Genomic DNA, 20682 nt, shown 5'->3' on the forward strand with positions numbered 1-20682 from the left:
AATTACAATGGTGCAACCCTAGCAAGAGATTGGATGGTGGTGGTTTGGAAACAATGTTGGATAAGAAACAACAAAGGAACTGAAGGATGTTGGAGGTAAAAAAGGAAAATCAGAGAAGGTGAGAGAGATAATGGTCTTCTCTGAAGGGTCAGTCAGATTATAACACAGACTGTGGAACAGATTTGTTCTATTCTGTTACACAAGAATGCGAATGATGGATGGGCCCTACAGGTGTAGATTACAATAAAGATGATGATGGAAAGAATGGCCTAACAATGAGAACAGTTCCATTGAATAAACTGCTGTGAGGTAGAGAGTGAGCAGTCCTGGAGGTGTCAAGAAAGGACTAAATTGGAAAGCCAGTTGAACTAAGTAACTTTAATGGTCCTATGACATATGTTCTTCCCAGTACCTGAATACTTCCATTAGGGAGAAGTCCTACAAGCTTTATCTGAATTTTATTTTAAATAGAGCCTTAGGACCTTGACATAATATATCCATGCAGACTGAACCATTGGTCCCAATTTTTCTTTTCCCTGCAGCAGCATATATCCAGTCTTTCCATGGCTTCTTGGTGGATCGAGTGTTCCTTGCCCCTGGACTTTGGACTTGGTTGCATGACTTGTGTTGGCCAGTGGGACACTGGCAGACATGATGCATCAGCATCTTCTGTGCTTCTGTCATCATTGTTATGGCCACTGACCCTGCAGCACAGACCTCAAAATGAGACATCAGGAGTAGACCAACACTATCTAAACTTCAGATGATCCGTAGCCTACAAGTAGAGCCACCTCAACCTACTTACAACCATCAGTAAGAAATAAAATCTTTTTATTTTTTTATGGGTTGTTTGTTACCCAGCAAGAGCTGACTGATATAATGCCTATCACAAAAGATATCTTAAATAATGAATCAGAATTGTCTAACATGCAAATTAAGACAATTAACAAAATAACCTCACTAGACACTGGCCTAGCCATTAAGACTGCTTGACCTTCAAAGAAGCATTAATAAAAGTGCTCTAATCTATTTATCATTCAAAACTTGAAATCATGTAGGAAAAAGAATGTAAATAAAAATTACTGTAATTATTACTTGGGAAGCATAAGTATTCTCTCCAAGAGATGCACTTACATTTTTTAAGTAATGAGAAAGGGAAGACAAACTGTTTTTAAATGTTCTTCAACAAAGGCTGAATAAATTCACCCTGCCAACCACAATTCTGTAAAACAGGCAGCTGTGAACAAAATGGATTTTAATCAAATTCAGATGAAATCAGTATTTCGAAGTACTCAAAGAGGTATTGTCTAGAATGCATTAACAAGTTCCACAATGTAAATGTTTAGGCCTATGCTACAACAATGAAAATGCCACAGAACAAAGTATGTATGAACCTTTTTTTTTTTTTTCCTTGATGCAAGAACTCATTACAACTGAGATGATCCCCCATTAGGCTGAGTATGGAGATGCTCACATTTGCTCCCTACAGTAGCATCACAGGTCCAGAACTCCTAAAGAATGAGGCAGTGGAGACAGAGGGAGGCCTGCAGGATTAAAGCCACAGTGGATAATGGCACAAACACTACTTCCCTGGCCTCTACAGGGACAACCTAAGGTATGACAACCTTACTACTTACTTCATGGATAGTAAATCAAATTCTCATATCAGGGAACATACTTGATCTCAAGATAAAACGTATGCTTAGGTGAGAGAAGGGACATGTAAAATTTGAATTGCCGGAGGCCTCTTCTATTATGTGGTGAGACCTGAATGTAATCCTCATTGTGGCCTACCTGGGTCATAAAGCAGACGGAAGATGTTACAATGAATAACAGGATGTTTATGCAATGCTTGTATTTGCTGCATGCTCCATCTATGAACAATATTAAAGACCATAATTTATAACATAGAATTATGTTTTTTTAATCTATGAAGACAAGCAAGTCTGTCTAATATTTTTCATTCTTTGTTAAAGTTCTTATGCTGCTTATGTACTGTTTCCCTCCCAACTATACTGTCCCTCTGCTAACATCTTAAAGTTCATTCCCTCTGTTCTTCATGATCATTAGTTCTGTGCTTCTTATTAAGGATACTTAAGAAAATAATCAATGGGGCAATTTTTAAGAAAGTATTTTCTGAAAAAAGCAAAAAAAGGGGGAAGTTATGTGAAAATTATTGATAAGATATTAGAAGGCTACCATGGTTCATTTAAGAAATTCCTTCCACAGTAGATCTTCCGGCCAAAAACATGACAAGCTAACTAATTTTACTGATATCCTCATCAGAGACTCAAAACCCTTCATTTATAAGGCAACAGGGTGTGTATATGTGCATGGGGGGAAGGGTGGAAGTGACAAAAACAAGCTCCACCTAAAAACATCTGAACCCTATTGCCTCAAAAAGTCAAAAAGCCTCTACATGGTTATTGCAGATAAGACAGCAGCCACCGGTGTGTAGATCCTAACACACTCGCCAGTTTCCTGCCCTTTCCTGTTTACTTCCCCACACCTGGGGAGAGGAAAATCAATGATGAAGCACAGAACACATTAAGTAGCTTGTTAGTTCTGAGGGGGAAAGAAGGAAGGTCTGTACTTTGTGGCCAAAGGGAGCCGGTGAGTTTCTGGGTTAAGCTTTGACACTGCCCCTATCAGTGATCAGGAGTAGAAATGAAGAGAGGGCTATGGCATTTATATTGTACATCATCCAAAGGTCTCGCTAGAACAGAAGAATGACCCCTCCATGCCAAGGCTAATATAAATGGCTTCATGGAATCGCTGATTTGCTCAACTGTCTGCAACATTCAATGAGTAGCTACAATGAGCTCATCATGATCCCAGCTAGAAGTGGAAGAGAGAGGATGGAGCAGTGAAGAATCCACCTCCTTCCTTCTAAGACTCTGGAATTTAGTAGAACATACACATCCAAGAAACAGGAGAACACTGGCTGTGAAACCTAGGACCCGATGAAATAGCTAATAAATATAAGACACGCAACGCAATTCCTCATAGGAATGTTGAACAGGGATGGATAAAAAAGAAAGAGCTTATGAAGAGCCCAGTTTCAAGCCTCTCACAGAGGAGGAGGGCAGCTGAGTACCGGATCATACTTTGTGAAGAGAGACATACCTGAGACTGCCATGGGCATGACTCATCTCAGAAGACAGGCCAGTGGACCAGCTCGGGCCAGCAGAACACGCTGGTCAGCAGCTGTGAGTGATGATGTGTTAGGTGGGAGGCGGAGAGGGAGGGCGGCCAGAGGAAAGAGCCGAATGCCTTCTGAGGTGACCCTGCAGCTGATAAGATTGCTTACAGAAGCCATTAGAAAAGTCAGACTTGAAGATGAAGAGTCTTTCCAGGACAGAAATATAAAAGCTCGGAGAAAGTCCTGGCATGTGGGGGGGCATGTGGCATAGGGGGAAGGGTAGTCAAAACTAAACCAACAAGTAAGGAGTTGAAAGCACATAGGTTGGAAAGCAATAGTCAAAAAGTCTGAAAGGAGGAAGGAAAAGGCAATTAACTGAGGAAGAAGACACCGCAGGGCATGTGGTGCTGTCTCCATTCCATGTATTATAGTGAGAGGAGGGTATTTTAAATCCCTGGGTCCTTCCAGGAAGCTTGATGCATTACTAATGTGCTCTGCTACAGAGCTGTCCTAATCATGGCTAAAACGGAGGATGTCAGTGAAGGTCACTGCCAACCGGGCACTTTTTCAAGCAGCACAAATTAGCCTGCCGGAATCCAGCAGACACAGACAGATTCCAAGCCACCCTACTAGAAGTCGACATGAAGCCAAAAACAATCAGAAATGCTTTAATCACCTAACAAATAATGAGGCAGACCCAAATTTACAAGGCTGAGGTTCAAGAAAAGGAAGCAGGGTGGTGATAAAGATATTTTATCAGTGCTCTGCTACCCCCGCCTTTTTTTTTAATTGTAGATACTTAACATATTTACATTTTCAATTTTAGAGGTCTGCATTTTTCTAGTGTCAAATCAGTTAGCTACACAGAGCCTTTCCGGGTCCTTGACTATTCTCATAATGTTCATTTTATTAAAAATCTCAAAAAATATGCCAAGTATTTTTATAAGTTTCCTCCTGAGAGCCTTGTCAAGTGTGCGATGAGCCACAGAGCCTCATCCTGAGAGCTGAGGGTCAGTTTCCAGACCTCGGGTGCCACGTTCTGACTGCCCTCAGGACACGGCATGCCAGGGAACAAATGGACGTTCTGGGCTCCTTCAAAGTGCTCAGCTGGGCTATTTCTTGAATCTGATGGGAGTCTGAGTTTTTCTGGGAAGACAAGTTGGACGGTTGACAAGGTTTCCTTCTCTGGAACGACGACATACCTGAATTCGCTTAAAGCACGACATCTGGTCACATCAAACTGTGCTCGTGGAGAAGGTGTGTTTAGAGAATGAGTGTGGGGATAGAAAACTCGATCTTCCCTCAAAAGGGCAATGTGCCCTCAAAAGGGCAATGTGGGACTAACGACTGGAGGTTGTCTTGGCCGGGGTCACCCTCGACTCTGACTGTCGTGTAGAGCAGTAACTGTACCTCTGCCAGAGAGGGGATGTTGACTTCCATATTTCCATGAAGAAAGTAAATCATGTCAACCAAGGTATCCTGGAATCTGGATGACAACCGAACACCATCTGCCAAAACTAAATCAGGGATTTCTGCTTTCCAGTCAAGAGAAAGCTGAACCAGATCTTGTTGGAACAAAGGGTGATTAGTGCGTACAGCAGCATCAGACTCGGGCATCAGGACACACAGGAGGTCACTGCAAATCTGCTGACAGAGGGTTTTGCTGTAACTAAATACGGTGAGCAGGAGACTCTCTGCAGAGCCCAAGAGTCTGATGCTCTGCCCACCAAAGCTGACTTGGATTTCCTCTAGTCCAGAGAGAGGCAGAGCATGAAAAATGCCCATTGAGGCTGAAGGGTTATCTGACAGAACCAAAGCATATAGCATGGAATGAAGCAGAAGCAAACATGCTGGCTGAGGGTCAGGTTCTGTGCAGTTAGCAACAGCAAGCCAGTAAACACCTTTGACTTCCTTTATGTCGCCTGAGAGTTCTGGTACGGAACAAGCCACGTGCTCAAGAAAGTCTTTTAGAGGCTGCTCCTGAAGTTTCAGCATCTGGGCTGGGAATCGCACAAGAGTCTGCTGAAATGCGGGTCTCCTTCCAGAATCTTCAGATTCTAGGTGCAGCACTGAGCTTGCGGAGGAGTCTGGGGATCCTGCAGCAGCAGAGGCAGCAGTGAGGCCTGGTGCTCTGAAAGGCATGGTGCCCTCTGCTGGCCTGGCGGCTCCTGCCTCTTCAGGATCGCTGCTGCCAGCCTGAGCTTCTCTGGGGAAAGAATAAGGCTCTGATGACGCCTGCTGTGACTTCAGGGGCTTGTCCAGGGGAAAGTGTTTCAGAAATGGTAGTCTTCTGATAAATGTCGTCACATGGGAGGTGAGCCCCCTGGGGTCACACAGGTTCCCTATATGCCCGGCTTGGCGGATCACCTCTGTGCCAGCCTGTAGCAGGTGACTGCTGGTATCTTTATAAAGGTCTGCCAGCCTGTGGTAAAAATAGCCCAACCCGCTGTTTCCTTCTGTCCTGATATTTATCAGGGACTGTGGAGAGTTTGCTTTTTTAGCATCTAACTCTCTCTCGACTTGCTGCTCACCACAAAACTTCCCGGCGGGTGCATGCTGAGGAACGCTGTGGGAGGCACCCTCCTCACCAGAAACCGTTTCAGAGAGGACCAAGCAGAGTAACTTGCTTTGCCTGGTCTGCTTGCTTCCATTATGTAGAGGCACTTCTTGGGACAAATCTTGCAGCAAAGTCCAGCTGGACTCGATTCCCAAGTTGTGTTTATCTTTATGAGTCATCGGATCACTGAGATGTTCGGACCGATGCTGATGTTTTGTGTCACTGGTGTTGCTTTCGTTAAGAAATGTGATTTCAGGTAGACTGAAACGTTTTGGTTGGAAACAGCCTGCACACTCAGGATGACCGTATCCACGATCACTGTTCTGCCACACCTTGTGTACGGAGGACTGATGTCTTCGCTGGTGGGCTCTCTCGCACGATGCTGAGGAGGGAGCAGGAGACGCCGAGATGCTCTGTGTCGTGGGAGGACCCGGATGGTTGTTCCGATTCACCTCCCTCCCCTCTTCTCTGCCGGAAGGGCCAGTGACATCTCTGGGCAGCAGCAGGGCAAGATACCTTTTCTGTTCAAGATGTCAAAAACAGTTGAAATGGGGGTTGGCAGCACCTTTTGCAAATCTTTTTGCACATGAAGATTCCTGCAGTCATTGGATTCATTGTGTAGATTAATGCAGAGGTTAAATCGAAAGCCTAAGCTATTCATATTGATTGATACATGATTTAAGAATGGATGATCTGATTCACACACAGGACATCAATTTCCATATTATTTATCTTACAAATTGCCAAGTGTTTGAAAGAGATATGCTGTGCGGATTGATCCACAGTATCCACTTCTTGGTCTAATATTTCAATTGCTCCAAAATAAATCCTAAGATCTTTGACTCAATTTGCAAAAGGTCAGACTTAGTTGTGAAAATAAGTCCATGACTGTAGGTCCAAAATGTAAAAGTAATCAGGGCACACTTAATGAAAATCAGATGACAGGGCCAAAAGGAAATTGACAAGTATTTCAACCTCAGTCATATTTCTCTTGCCTCTTGGTTCACTTCATGGGAATCTTTAATTATACCTGCCCTGGTTAGACTGCCGTGACCAGAGCTACGAACCAGCACTGTGAAAGGCTTCCCCGCTACAGGCCAGGCACAGTGGACACAAAGAAATAACAGGCAACGTCCTACACTTCACAAGGTTATCTGCTAGAGAGAAGGATGTCTAGAGGAAGACAATGTCATTACTGGACCAGCCGGGTGGAGGCGTGGCAGTGGCCAAAGTCAGCTAAGCCTCCTGTGGGACACCCAGCCCTTCACCTCTTGTTCTCTGTTCTGTAATATATGGGCGCCATCTGTAAGACTTCTACCACCTAGTTTTGTTTTGTTTGTTTTTGTTTTGTTTTGTTTTTTAATTTAGGAATGTATGGGAAGGACACGTCCCTCAGTGGAAGAAAATACTATAAGTAAAACCTTACAAATCGTATGCCCAAATAAACCTTGGTTTGACAATCCACCAGAGAAATAAGCTAATCAACTGAGAGTATGTCCTTTGTACTACTGCCAACTCACAGTCCATAAAATGAGCAGGGTTTTTAAAACATTGAGAAGTGTTCGGTTTCATTTCCAAACCCCATATCTGATTCTGATTATATAATTCTGCCTTTTAAATGCAGACCAGGGGAAAGGATACTGTTACAAATGAAAAACTGGGCAAGGAGCCTCCACCACAGTTACATGCCATTCAAATAAAGTCCAAGCAGTTTTCAACCTGCAGGATTCCGTTTAATTTTAAGTCCATATAATAGCTTGCCTTCCCTATTAGCCATTAATCTCACTGGGACTTCAAAATTCTAATTACGCAACCAAACATTAAGAAAATTTAATCACACGAGCATGCCATAATTTAAGGCGACCTTATCAATCTGAAAAATCATTACCTACCTCATATTTTAGCTTACGTTGAATGGTGCCATTGTGGAGTTTCTCATTATCCTGATAAGAAAATAAAAAGCGCTCTATATTAAATTATAGCTTGTTCATAGAGGGAAAAGAAACTCATTTGATTAGAAATATTTATGGGAACAAAATTCTAAAGAAACATACTTACTCAACAATGACATCCCTTCTATAGAATTTATATTCCCAAGGTAAGTATGACTCTATTGCTCCATCTGCCTGTAAGGGAACTGAAGCATCTATTCCTAATCTTAAAATTCTAAGAATAATATGAACATATTAAATAAAACTCAATAAATTAAATAAATGAAATAAAACTTCCTTAGGACCCTTATTAACTTAAGGAATAGGAATGAAATGTTTCTATTTTGATAAAAATCAACATCGCAAATACATATCTTCTCAAAAGCAAAATTATATATCTACTCAGGATAATTTATCAAGCAAAATTAAATACTTAAGGAAATTGGTTGTATTTTTTGGAGAAAATGGAAAAATGTTACATGTAGAATCTTTATAAGTCAAAGTAAATAAAGCATTTTAGTAGACTCTATATTCAGTTAAGAATTCCCCCAGAAGTACAAAATTCTTAAATAAACAAAGTTTCTCTTGAACCAATACTATTTATAACATGTTAAGCTCCACCCAAGCTATATTTAATTTTTAGAGAACATTCTGCATCTCAGTTTTCTCACCGAGAAACAATAATAAGGGGGCCCATCACCACTACCTCCACCAACTTATGGAGAGGTCACCTTGAAAACTAATGATGGGGTGCATGGGTGGCTCAGTCGGTTAAGCATCCGACTTTGGCTTGGGTCATGATCTCATGAGTTCGAGCCCAGCGTCGGGCTCTGTGCTGATACCTCAGAGCCTAGAGCCTGCTTCAGATTCTCTGTCTCCCTCTCTCTCTGCCCCTCCCCAACTCACGCTCTGTCTCTGTCTCTCAAATACAAATAAACATTAAAAAAAAAAAAAAACTTAAAAAAATAAATGACTGATGGCTTGGCTCCCTCAGCTCACCCTCGCCACATCTGCAGATGCACTGCTATCCTCGCCAATCACGCGATGCAAATCCTGAAGTCGTCGTTGGACTTCTTCTTCAATGTAAGCACTGATCCTGCAAACAACAGAGATGGGGGAGGTGGCGCTTAAAGATTTCTAACCACAGAGGGCATCTGAGATCCTCAGTTTACTACACCCTTCAAAAAGAGGTGCTCTCTCATTCTAAACATCAAACATAACAACTCGGGACCTTGACCATTTTTCTACTTTCTAAGAAATGCAGTGCCATGTGTTCATGATCTGGGTTTTCTCCAAACAAGAGAGAAGTGGACTAATAACAGAATCTTGAGAATAAAAGGGAGACGACATGATCCCATCCACATCTCTCCTGGCTCTCCTTGGTGGAACCCCTGCTCCAGGAGAATCACAGACGCTGGCTTCAGAAGGCTCCACGGCCTCAGACCAGACTCTGAAAACCCACACTTCATTCACCAAGCCTCAGTTTCTTCACATGGAAAATTGTGAGTGTTATTTCTCATATCATAAAGTCATTTAAGAGGATTAAAGGGGAGGGGGAGAGTGGGCACAATCTCTATGAATCTTCACTATTCCAAGGGAACAATGGCTTGAATTGTTTCTGCTCCATCGTGTCTCTCCATAGGCACCTGGCTGTGAGAAACCACATTTTAAAGGCCCCTCTACCTTTCAAACTGCCTGGCATGTGGCCAAGACAGCGGAAGCAAGAAACAGTTGATGATTGAAGCAGTTGTCAACTAAATATATGGTACCCTAGAGAATGGAGGTGAATGTGTATGAAGTACAACCATCCACCCAGAGAAACCAGGAAGACCGAAGAATTTTAGTTCTAGCTAAAATCTTTCTAGTGGCTCAGACTGCCCACATGGAAGGCTTGCTTAGCTCCAGACTCTCCCTCCCCCATACAGACACCGATTAGATGGATTATTTAAAATTAACTGTTTTGCATGTTTATTTCTTAGCACACTAAAAAATAATCTGGTTTCATCTTTCTAAGCACATGTGCACTCCTAGAAACATCTCGGTACTATGAACCATGCCTTGATGATTTCCTGAAATGTTAGGCAAAGAGATTAATATTTTAAGTAAAAGAGCACAGAAGAATGGATAATAAAATGCCGTAGTTACCTTTCAATACTGAAAGAAAAATCATGTGCAGCTGACCCAGAGCCAAGGGCACTTACAAATGAATTACTTCTCTGGACCTTTTACTTAGAGTTTAAACTAGCCCCACTGAAGATGCAGACCTAGATTTAAGGGGCCACAGAGCCTCATACCATTCTTCGTACATTTTGATATCCAAATACATGTCACCTACTGCCCAGGGCTCATGACTGCCCAATTTGAAATGTCCCCAAGACACAGCTGGAGTTGACGAAAATAATCCACTTTCTTATAGGCAAAGAATGATTAAGTCAACTTATCTGAAAGCTCTAAGTCACAGAGCAATTTACAATACCACTCAAGTTGAAAACCATTTTACTATAGTAACATCAGGTATATATGCTATTCATGACCATTCCAAATATACTGGCACAGTTTTTGTAACAGACTTCATCTATTTGTAATTAATGACTTCATAAATTAACTGTCAGCACGAGGTCCTTCTTCTTGGTATGGTTCAATTAACTCTACTTCTTTGTTCCTCTCAGCCTGGCCTTGGTTCACTCCTTTCTAGATGACGTGGTTTCCCTGGACCTTCCAATTCTACCTTCTCACACAACACTACTCCAAAATGCCTTGGGTTTGGATGGCCAGTCCTCAGATCTTTGGTTCCCTTCAAATGATACCTCTCCCCACAGGCAATAAATTTATGGAGACAAAGTATACATATCTCAGAGACACCTATCACTAGTCACCTCTGATAGATCCCTTCACATGCACACTGGACAATACAAGGTACAGTGAGTCATTAAACCTCATGGCAAATGTAAGTTTGGCATCAGTTTAATGTCCAGTACCTGGCATCCATCAGAGGGACCAGGTGAGATTTTTCAGCACTGGATGGCAAGCTGGAAGAAGGAGACTTCCCCTCCATGGTCCCACGATGCCCCTTTTGAACACCATCAACCTCACAGATCTTCTGCTTCAACTGCTGGATTTCATGCTCTAATCTACAGAGATGGGAGTTACATGAATTCATTCATGAACAGTATTTCCGGAGCATCTTCACTGGGTGAGACATTGTTCTTGAAACCATGGGGGATCTAGACACTTTTTGCAAAGAGCTTTACCTTCTAGTAGTAAAGGTGCCACATATGCATCAGACAAGGTATAAGGGGATAACGAGCCATGAGAAGGATTCAGAACAATGCTGCAGGTGTTCAAAAGTTGGAGAGAGTTTAATTATCAAGGGCAAAGATATTCCCACAGTGCTGAGCCAATCCTCTGAGGTAGATGTACAGGATTCTGAGCCCCCTACCCCTGCCTCAACAAAACAGTTGGTCTTTGACCACATATGGGGATCCCCCTACATACCTGTGTTTGACAAAAGAGATCTATGCTTTAAAGAATTTTTAACCACCACCAACCCAAGGAGGATCTGCATGGTCAAGGCAGTTCTAAGTTGAATCTTCAGAGGCCCGTAGGAATTTGGGCATTTGGAGATGAGGGTTAAGGGCTCTCCAGGTACAAAAAGCAATAGGAACAAAGGCCTAAGTCACAAAAACTAGAAATCCACTTTGGCTAAGGCAGAGGGTGTGGGAAAGGGAAACAGGAGAGAGACCTAGGAAGGCAAGGTGAGTATCTTGAGAAATTAAACCACTGTAGAACCAAACACTTATTTCCAATGATAAATGATACATCCAATATGAGGTCAAGTGTGTGTAAGCTCATTCTCCTGCTGGCCCGGGTATGCTTGGATCCAGGGCCAGGAGGCTAGAGGGCCAAGCTTGCCAGTAAATTTGGCCCAGGAAACATAGGCGCTGCAGCTCCCTCACTGTGTGAACTAAGGCGAGTTAATGAAATCTGGGCCTCAATTTTTTCATACACCAATCTGAAGAGTCAACTAGTCTAAATTCCTTCAGTCCCAAACTTCAAGGATTCTAGCTTCAGATGCTGGCACAGCATGATCCTACCAGCTCTCTGGTGTTACCAACAGCAATTTGATGGACCTACATGAAAGCCAAGTTCTCAACTCGCAGGGATGTAATTACAAGGTCACCAGGGTCAGCACTCATGGGTTCCATGGAGGCAATGCCCAGCCTAACTCAGCCATTCATCTGTCTGCTGATGAGCAAGTACTTACTAAGCATCAACTTCCACAGCATGTAGTCTTTTCAAAGGAGGAAGAAAAATGCATAAACATTGACATCAGGGGCCAGTTGGTGGGCCAAGAACAAGGGAACAATATTAATACAAAGTCTTAGAGATGGTAAGGAAAACGAGCCAGATATAAGCAAGTAACTGCCAACATTTATAGTTAAGATGACATGTACCAGAGTCGGTCAAAGACATCTTTCAGGAGTGGGGCAGTGGAAAAGATACCACAGAGCAAAGGGGTTGTTGGCATGGGGTCCTGAAGCCCCAACAGGATTTCTATGGGTGGCAAGGGAAGCAGGGCGTCCCAGGAAAGGATTGTAGCACATATGAAGACAAGAGGACGAAGTGGCTCAGAGTGGGCTGGTGAGTAGACCTGCCACTTTCTAACTGCGTGACACTTGTCCCCAATGACTATATAACCACTGGGTGGAAAAGATGACAGAGAATGGATTAAATCTTGCTCATAAGGAAGCCAACAAGGAAAGCCAAGTTCAGTGCACTGTTGTCTAAGCTAGTTCTACTTGAATTTAAAATTTCACACTTGTGGGATTTCACAAGTGGCTGACTCAGGCCGCACGGCAGGCCCTGGCTTAGCCGTGAGAACCCAGAGAGATAATAACACACAAAACCAACACCCACAGAAAGGTGCAGTAGCATCACAGCCAGAGCAAAGAGCTCAGAATTTGTTGGCCTGAATTAGGTCTTAGCAAAGTCTACTCCATCAAAACACATGAAGCCAAAAGCATCCTTTGTGTGGCTTCTGGAGGAACGCTGACATCAGGAAATCACTTCCCTGGAAATCACAATACTGTATCCGCTATAATAGAGTATTAATACTAATGGCCAGGGAGTGAAGCTGGTTGACAAAAGCCAGGGACATCAAGCTAAAAGCCCACGTGGCATTCTCACTGCACACTGCAGGATATAAATTGAGAGCGTGCCCTCCACTGCTTTAAATTTCCTGGGGCTGCAGCTTTGTCCGGCAATTTCATTTACATAACATACCTGCAATCATTTTCTTAAAACTCCAACCTATTTCTCCGAAGTAATAGCATTATGGTTTTTGATTGTTATTTCTTGCTGTTTTGCCAGAGGGAATTACCAGAGAGCAAAGGTAAATAGAACCCACAGTATAAGCAGATCATTTGAAAGGGAGGTTGTCCCAACCTGTTCAGGCAAGATGATGGAGAGAGGCTCCAGCCTCAGGTCTTGCTTTGTCGTTAGTATGGATCCTTGGCGTCTGCCAATATCAAGCTGGGCTCCTACAAGCCAGCCGACTGGGCTTCGGTTGCAGCCCCTCTGGAGGCGCTGTGGGTGCCTGGAATGCTGGAGAGGGGGCAGCGGTCCAGGCCCTCCAACCTGGGCTTCAGGTAAGATCTCAATCGACCAAGGGGTCTGGAGCTAAAGAAAATGCACAGGCCCCTGGTCTCCTCCGCCCTCTTGTAAGAGGACGCACTGAGGCCCAAAGATCAAAGAGCCTGCCGAGGCCAGCCAGGCAGGAACGGGGTGGGCCCGGGTATGAAAGCTGGGCAGGACAACAAAGCGGGTGATGTCTGCATACCAAGCAGACTACCTACTTTCTGGGAGTCTTGGCATCATGTCTGCTGGGCTACCAGAAAAACGTGTTCTTGACTTCATGCACTTATTCCTTCTGAGAACCTACCGTGTGGGAAGTGTGGTGACAGGGAATGGGTGGGAGAAGATAAATACTCTTTCTTTACCATGAAAATAGTGCCAGTTCCTAGTTTTATTTTTCATAACACCAAAAGTAACATGAGTAAATCATCACCACACGTGCTTGAATATACCGCTTGCTGTGTTCATGAATCACCTGGAGAATTTTGTTTGTTTAGCAGTTTCCTTTTTAATACAGAATCCTGGGGCCTCCTTCAAATACTGTGAATCAGGAAGGGAAGGAAAGGGGCTATTTTTCAGTTTCCCAACAGGAGTGGAAATCAGCACCTGCTCTGTGTGGTCTGTGACCGAAGGGATGATGCTGTATTGTAACTAGTGCTGGTCACAGAGAAGATGTTAGGCCCAGGGTGAGGGTGATGTGGGGAATAGGGGAGGGTAGGAAAAATTCTGAGGAGGGATGGTCGGGGGAGGGGGGGTGAGGAGGGGAGGAAAGAAGGAAGAAAGGAGGGGGGAAGGGAAGGGAAAGAGAAAAGGGAGGGGAGGGGACAGATACAGGGGACGGGGCAAGCTGGAAGCAGTCGTATTTATCAAATATGACAATAATCGTATTCCATAAGTCAGTGGAGTCACAGACAAGGGCTCTGGTTTTGTTTGAGTGTTTTTTTCAATGGCAGGCCAACGATTCTCAGATGAGGATCCTAAGGAGCAAGAAAATGTGGGGGGGGGGGGGTGCTTTTCTCAGCTTTGGTTGGACCACAAGCGTTGGCTGCTGTATCAGAGAACACACAGGCGAACAGAATCACTTTTTTAGAAAGACAGCGAGACGCACACCTTGAGAGGGCGGAAAACACACCACCTTTGGCACCTATGGTGTGCCGTGCTCTCCCTGTCCAGCCTCACCTCTCCCGGTCCTTCTCCAGGGCTTCCTGCTCAGCTTCCAGGCTGGCCCGGAGGCCGGACTGCTCGCTGCTGCTGCTGTTCAGCGTGGCCAGTCTCTGCCTCTGCTCCTCGATCTCCAGGCCCAGGGTGGAGCGCCTCTGCAGGGCCCAGTGCCTCCTCTCCAGCCTGGCCACGGCCCGCTCCAGCGCCTCACGCTGCTGCTTCTCCCGTGACTCGAGGATCTCCTTTTCCTTCTTCCTCACTTTTTCTTCCTGACGGGCGATGTTGGCAGTGAACTCAAAGGTGGCTTGGAGCTTCTGCAGCTGGCTCGCGTTGGCCTGGTACTGAGCGAGCTGTTCCTCTTTTTCTTCCATTTCTTTTTCCACTTGATAAAGAGTGTTGTCTAAGCCGAGAGGACCTCTGTCAAGGATTTCAAACGCTCTCTGCTTTTCCTCCAACAGGGTTGGCAAATGATGCTGCAGGAGGTACTGGAGCTGGCGTTCCTTATACTGCAGCCTGTATTCCGCGGGCTTTATCTTCTCGAGGATTTGAGCCGCCTGGGTGACGTGTGTGACACCCTCGGCATCCTTCTCCGACACTCTGAAGTCATCTTCGTTTGCAGACTTTAAACGCTCCAGGAGTTCTTGTTCCTCTTCGACTTCTTTTCTCAGGAGGTCCTTCTGCTGAACCAGGTCCTTCTCCAAGTTGGCCAGCTTGACCAGCTGCCTTCTCTTGAACTCCAGGAAACGCAGCTGAGCCCGTTCTGACTCCTCGCCGTCGTCCTCCCCTTCGGCCCGGGCCTCCTTCACCCGCAGGAGGGCCTCCCGGATGCCCTCCAGGTCCCTCCTCTCCTCCTCCACCCGCTGCACCTCCCCTCGCTGGAGGAGCCGGCTCATCTCCCGCTTCTGGCGCAGCTGCTCCTCTAGGTGCACCACGAGCACGACCTGCTCCTTCTCCTGCTCCTCCAGCCTCTTCTTCTCCAACTCGAGCTTGGCGTACTGCTCATCCTTCTCCTTCTTGAGGCGGTCCAGCTCTCGAAATATCTGGATCTTCTCGGCCTTCTCGTTGTTGTTGAGCTCCTGGAGCCGCTGGAGCTCTTCTTTGACTCGGAGAAAGCTCTCCTCCTCCTGCTTCTTCTTCTGCAGCTCGATTTCCTGCTGCTCCCGCAGCCTTTCCTCTTCGAACTTTTCCTTCTCGGCAAGCAAATCCTTCAGCTTGCTCTCGATGTGGAAGCTGCGGCGTTTGAGGCTCTCCTCCTGCTTGCGGATCTGCAGCTGGACAATCTCCGTCTCCTTGCGCTGAGTCTCCACCTCCTGCTGCATCCGCTCCAGTTCTGCCTTATCTGACTTCTGCTTTTCTTCCATTTCTTCTATGAGTTTCCTGAAATGCCAAACGTTGACCCATCATCGTCTGCTCGCTACATACGAATGGTGCTCGAACTTTTCCCTACCTGAAATGTTCTGAACATGGACACGTGCCACAAAGTCAGGCCCTTCACTAAAATAAAAAGTGGGGGGAACTGCTTTCCTTTTCATTTCCGGCAGCACACTGCTTAGCTTTTTCACTCTGTAACTGTCCAACATATCATTTGCCTAATCTCCTGAAGTCGCCTCTGATATCATTTCTTTGTAGAGTCTATAAGCATAATGTGTTATGCATGATATAATTTTAAAAGCCCCCTGAGCTCAAAGAGAAAGAACCGTGCCCAATTTAAATTTAAATGTGAATAATGTTATTCAGCCCAATGGCTAAAACTCAATAGAAATTCAGTTACAAAATGACATTAAATAAAAATGCTTATGCTGTCCTCAACTCATTGGGGTCAAATATCAAAGTCAAGATAATCGACAGTTCATTGTTGCAGCTCAAATAACCGTATGCTATTTAGCATTTAATCACTAGTTTAGGACAAATGGTAATCACCAAATGGCCCCAAATATTAGTTTATTAACACATAACACTGAGAATAACAGGAGTCTCCATAGAAAACTGAGATGCATGATTTCAGGGGTTACATGTCATGCTTGGTCTATAGCATTCTAAACTCCAGGTTCCAGAAAATAAATATCCAATTTACAGATTTTCTCTGGCCTTTAGTTTCTACTCTAATAGATAACCTTACTCTGTTTCTTGGCTCGTTAAACAGGATGCGGGTGGGGAGAAGGAGAAAATACTTAGTTTTATCAGATAATTATATTCAGAACATATAAAAAAAACCTCTCCCAATCAGCTAAAAAAATCACTCACACACACACACACACACACACACACACACACACACACACGAGAAAAGTGGGCCAAGAATTTAAAGAAGCAAATTATAGAAGGGAAATATAAATGGCCAAATAACATAAGCAAAGATGTTTAAAAGGGGAGGAGACATAAGGAAGGGGAACTGTCATTCTTTTGGCTTTTTAAAACCTCAGGCGATAATCACTAAGGGGGATATGCTTTTAGATTAAACATAAGTATACATTTGGTGTATTAAATGTAACGAGTGTATGAAATTTGCCTACTGACTCTATTCCCACTTTCTCCCAAGTATTTGAAGATGTACTGTTTTCAAAACATTCAAACATGAGGTAAAACTAACCAGCTAGAGAAATGACCTACAGTCATTAAACACATAAATACTTGACACAGAGCCAGAGCAAGGTAGTGAAACAGACCCGAAGAAATCCGTCTGGAGCAGTAATGCAAGAATCCACAGACTACAGTAGTGTTAAAACCCGTACCCCACATGGCTTACCTTTTACTTTCTAATTTTTCAAGTTCTTCGCGCTGTTGCCGCTCAAATTCAAGTCTAATAAAAATCAAATGAAAATGAGTCACTTTTCAGAAACAGCTTTTCTCTCTCATTCTCTGTATATATAGTTGCATATTAGAAAGAGCATCCATTTTTTAAGCATTATTTTTAATTACAATGGATTAGCAATTTAAAATGTTTTCTTTGCTCTGTGACTATGATTAGAAATTAGACATTCTTCTGGGTGCTGGCATTCAGGCTTGAAAAGAATATATTTGACCTGAAGGAAAACAAACAAAGCACGGATGTATTGAAAAAGCAGGGTTAAAGGAAACTTCTAAATGATAAGCATGTCTACTCCATGCAGCTTAATCACTGATGAGTATATAAAATAGAGAATCTCTACCTTAGACAGATGGGTCCTTTTATAGGGAAAAGACTGCCAGAGAGGTGAGAGACAAAGAGAGAGAGCACAGACATCAATTAAGAAAAGAATTAACTGGGGGAAACATCAGGAAAAAAGCAGTAAGGTACTTAACAGCCAATAGCCATGCACACATTGAAGTCTCTTTTTATAAATATCGTATTTCCCAAAAACTGCTTGAAGCAAAGACTCCAGGGAGTTAGATGTGTTATGTTTGCAATGTTCCCATCATGACAGCACTAATAATAACTGAGTACCAATAATAATTCTGACAGTAGTCAAATTCATACTTTTACTACTTTGTAGATGGTTATAGCGCAAGGAAGTCCACCAAGATCTTCCTATGACTAGTAGTTCTAGGATACAGAAATTACTGGCGGCTACGTAGATTGTAGACAGATTTACCACAGCGTTACCAGAATAAAGGGGGCTAGTCACTGGGAATTTTAAAACAATTTGCTAATCTATTGATAACAAAAGTTGATCCTCCTCAAATACAAGACTTAATGACTACAAGATTTCACAGTGTGAAATCTTATGAAACAGTGTGAACTGTAGTTCTTAAACTTCTACATTTTCCTGCTGTGGTAAATGGCAGTTAGAGCTAAAAAGTTCAACTCTGGAAAAATTCATCACAAACTTTCCCGTATGACATGCAAATCCAGGCTGGCAAAAGTAACCTTTACAATGAGCTAACAAACATTCCAAATAGAAGTGTTACCTATTCATTTGAGCGAACATTGAGAGTAAGATGCCTGGTGTCTTTTATAAGCAGAACTAAGTGCTGTGCTAGGTCGTTTACCCACGTTAGCTTACTTTGTCTTCCCAGCAAACCCTGAAGTTAGCAAAGTCTCTCCATCTTACAGATAAGGAACCCAGAGCTCAGGTATGTGAAACAACTTGTCCAAGGTCATAATGGTGAGATGTGGAAGAGCCAGGATTTGAACCCATGACAGCCTACTCCCAAAACAGCCTCCCTCACTTCATGAGCAATGCTCCAATTTGTGATAGACAATAAAAGATTTAAACCTTCCCTGAAACTTGTCATTTAGGGTTATACATATCCTCCCATCAAATGAAAATAATCTGTAGACTGTAGGCATTGCCATCCATGAGAAATCAATCACATAAATATATACGAAGGGTATTTGCAAGTCCCCAAGCTCAGCACATATGCCATTATACTAAGTAGGGATAAGGTTTCATTAAAGTTAATATGTGACTGTTCTCTGTTATACAACAATAAACAGAACCTTGAAAATGTTTCCTAGTAGGTATTTTTTAGACTTCAGTACAGTTTAGCTTTCCTAGAAATATTTACATGGTCAAAAAGAATCATTAGATTAAACACTTTCAAAACCAGAGAATTCCCCTAATGGAACTGCCTTTAATCTCTAGTTTTACTTTCTATGAACAGCCCAGTGTAACCAACAGTAGACACTGCTCTGCCAATGTCACAGGCATGTGGCCCGAAACCAAATGCTCCCCTGAGAGTTGGGAGACCTGGGTTTGAATGAAACCCTCTCACCTGAGGACTGTGTACCAGGGGCAGGTGCTGGGCTAGGCTCTTAGCTGGCAATACCCTTCCTCTGTTCTCCCAACCCTGCCAGGGTGACATGCTTCTCATCCCCATTTTACAGAACAAAAAACTGAGGCTTAGAAAAGTTAAGTAGCAGAGGGAGAACTTGAATCCAAGTTTGATACACTAAAACCTGGGCTACTGACCACTGCAATTGTTGCTACTGAGCTGTGTCATCTCAAGAGGTCATAAAATGTGAGTTTTAATATCTTCATCTCTAACATGATGCTCTGAGCACCTACTTTTTTTTTTTTTTTTTTTTTTTTATTGAGCATGGTGCCAGGCACAGGGTGGGGGCACATGAGACATAACAGCCTGTATCAGTGATGTGGTCCCTGCCTCCACAAGACTCCCAGTCTGTGACAGTCAGATAAACACAAGTGAACACCCAACGGGTTGCAAGCCAGGAAGGACACAGTGTTATAACATACAAGAGCAGGGTACTGATCCCAGAATTTGGTAGTACCTAGAATCAAGGCAAGCTTCCTGAGGAAACTTATACCGAAGCTGTGCCATTCTTCCTCATTCATGATATAGAAATTCAAGAGAAGGTCAACAAAACCACACCTTGGCTTGCTGTGGGGGAAGCGGCAAGACCCAAAGCCTAATAGGACAACAAGAAGGCAGATGGTGAAGGGCCTTGGAAAGTAAATATTAAGGACTCTGAACTTGATCCTAAAGATGGTGGCAGAAAAGTCCCATGTGATAAGAAAGAAAGAGTTGGGGCGCTGGGGTGGCTTAGTCAGTTAAGCATCAGACTTCAGCTCAGGTCATGACCTTGTGGTTTGTGAGTTAGAGCCCCACACTGGGCTCTGTGCTGAGAGCTCAGAGCCTGGAGCCTGCTTCAGATTCTGTGTGTCTCCCTCTCTCTCTGCCCCTCTTCTACTCATTCTCTCTCTCTCTCTCTCAAAAATAAACATTAAAGAAAGGAAGAGTCAAAGATGCCCCTCAGGTTTCTGACCGGATTACACAGGAGGTGGGAAAACAAGAGCTAAAAGGTCTCCAGATGTAAACACAAATTCTAGGGACTGTGAGACCACGTATGAGTCATTTAATAATATGTATTGGGATCCACTGAGATGGAGAAGAGCACTGGGGACAGACCAGTGGGGGAGGCAGAAGTCGTAATGGCAGCCACACTAGCGCTAGTACTCATGGTGGCCAAGATGAGGGCAGCAGCCACCGTCCCCTGAAGATTCACTCTACGCCCGGTTCTGAGGACTTTGCATTTAACTCTCGCAATGGCCCTGTGAGGTAGGTGCCGTCATTATCCCATTTGACATGTGAGGGACGGTCATATCACTAGTAAATGGCAGAATCAATCCTGATGCCAGAGCTCACAATTTTCACCTCTTCTCCATCCTGCCTTCGAGAAGGTAAGCCCAATTTCATACATTTGTGGAAGCTAATGACTCCAGAAAGTTCTACTAAATGAGATGTCCAGCAGGCAGGGAGATACATACAAAGGTCTAGCTCTCGGGCCATTGTCAAGGACGGAGATACAGACTTGG

General features: G+C 43.8%; 1 protein-coding gene across 6 annotated transcripts in view; it reads right to left on the bottom strand.

Annotated features, from left to right (window-relative positions):
* The window catches only part of KIF16B (kinesin family member 16B), a 287157-nt gene that overhangs the window by 84776 nt on the left and 181699 nt on the right, over positions 1–20682 (bottom strand). For 2 of the 6 annotated variants that reach the window (XM_053200271.1, XM_053200273.1), the window contains exons 18-24: positions 17575–17607; positions 17172–17225; positions 14444–15802; positions 10609–10761; positions 8630–8726; positions 7592–7642; positions 4553–6220 (exon numbers count right to left, since the gene is read on the bottom strand). In XM_053200271.1, coding sequence (XP_053056246.1) covers positions 4553–6220; positions 7592–7642; positions 8630–8726; positions 10609–10761; positions 14444–15802; positions 17172–17225; positions 17575–17607 — 3415 coding nt within the window. The remainder of the gene's footprint in view (positions 1–4552; positions 6221–7591; positions 7643–8629; positions 8727–10608; positions 10762–14443; positions 15803–17171; positions 17226–17574; positions 17608–20682) is intronic. The other 4 variants (XM_027069538.2, XM_027069535.2, XM_053200272.1 and 1 more) reach the window with 3 other exon arrangements.

Source organism: Acinonyx jubatus, chromosome A3, assembly GCF_027475565.1.
Source record: "Acinonyx jubatus isolate Ajub_Pintada_27869175 chromosome A3, VMU_Ajub_asm_v1.0, whole genome shotgun sequence".
Classification (NCBI taxonomy): Eukaryota; Metazoa; Chordata; class Mammalia; order Carnivora; family Felidae; genus Acinonyx; species Acinonyx jubatus.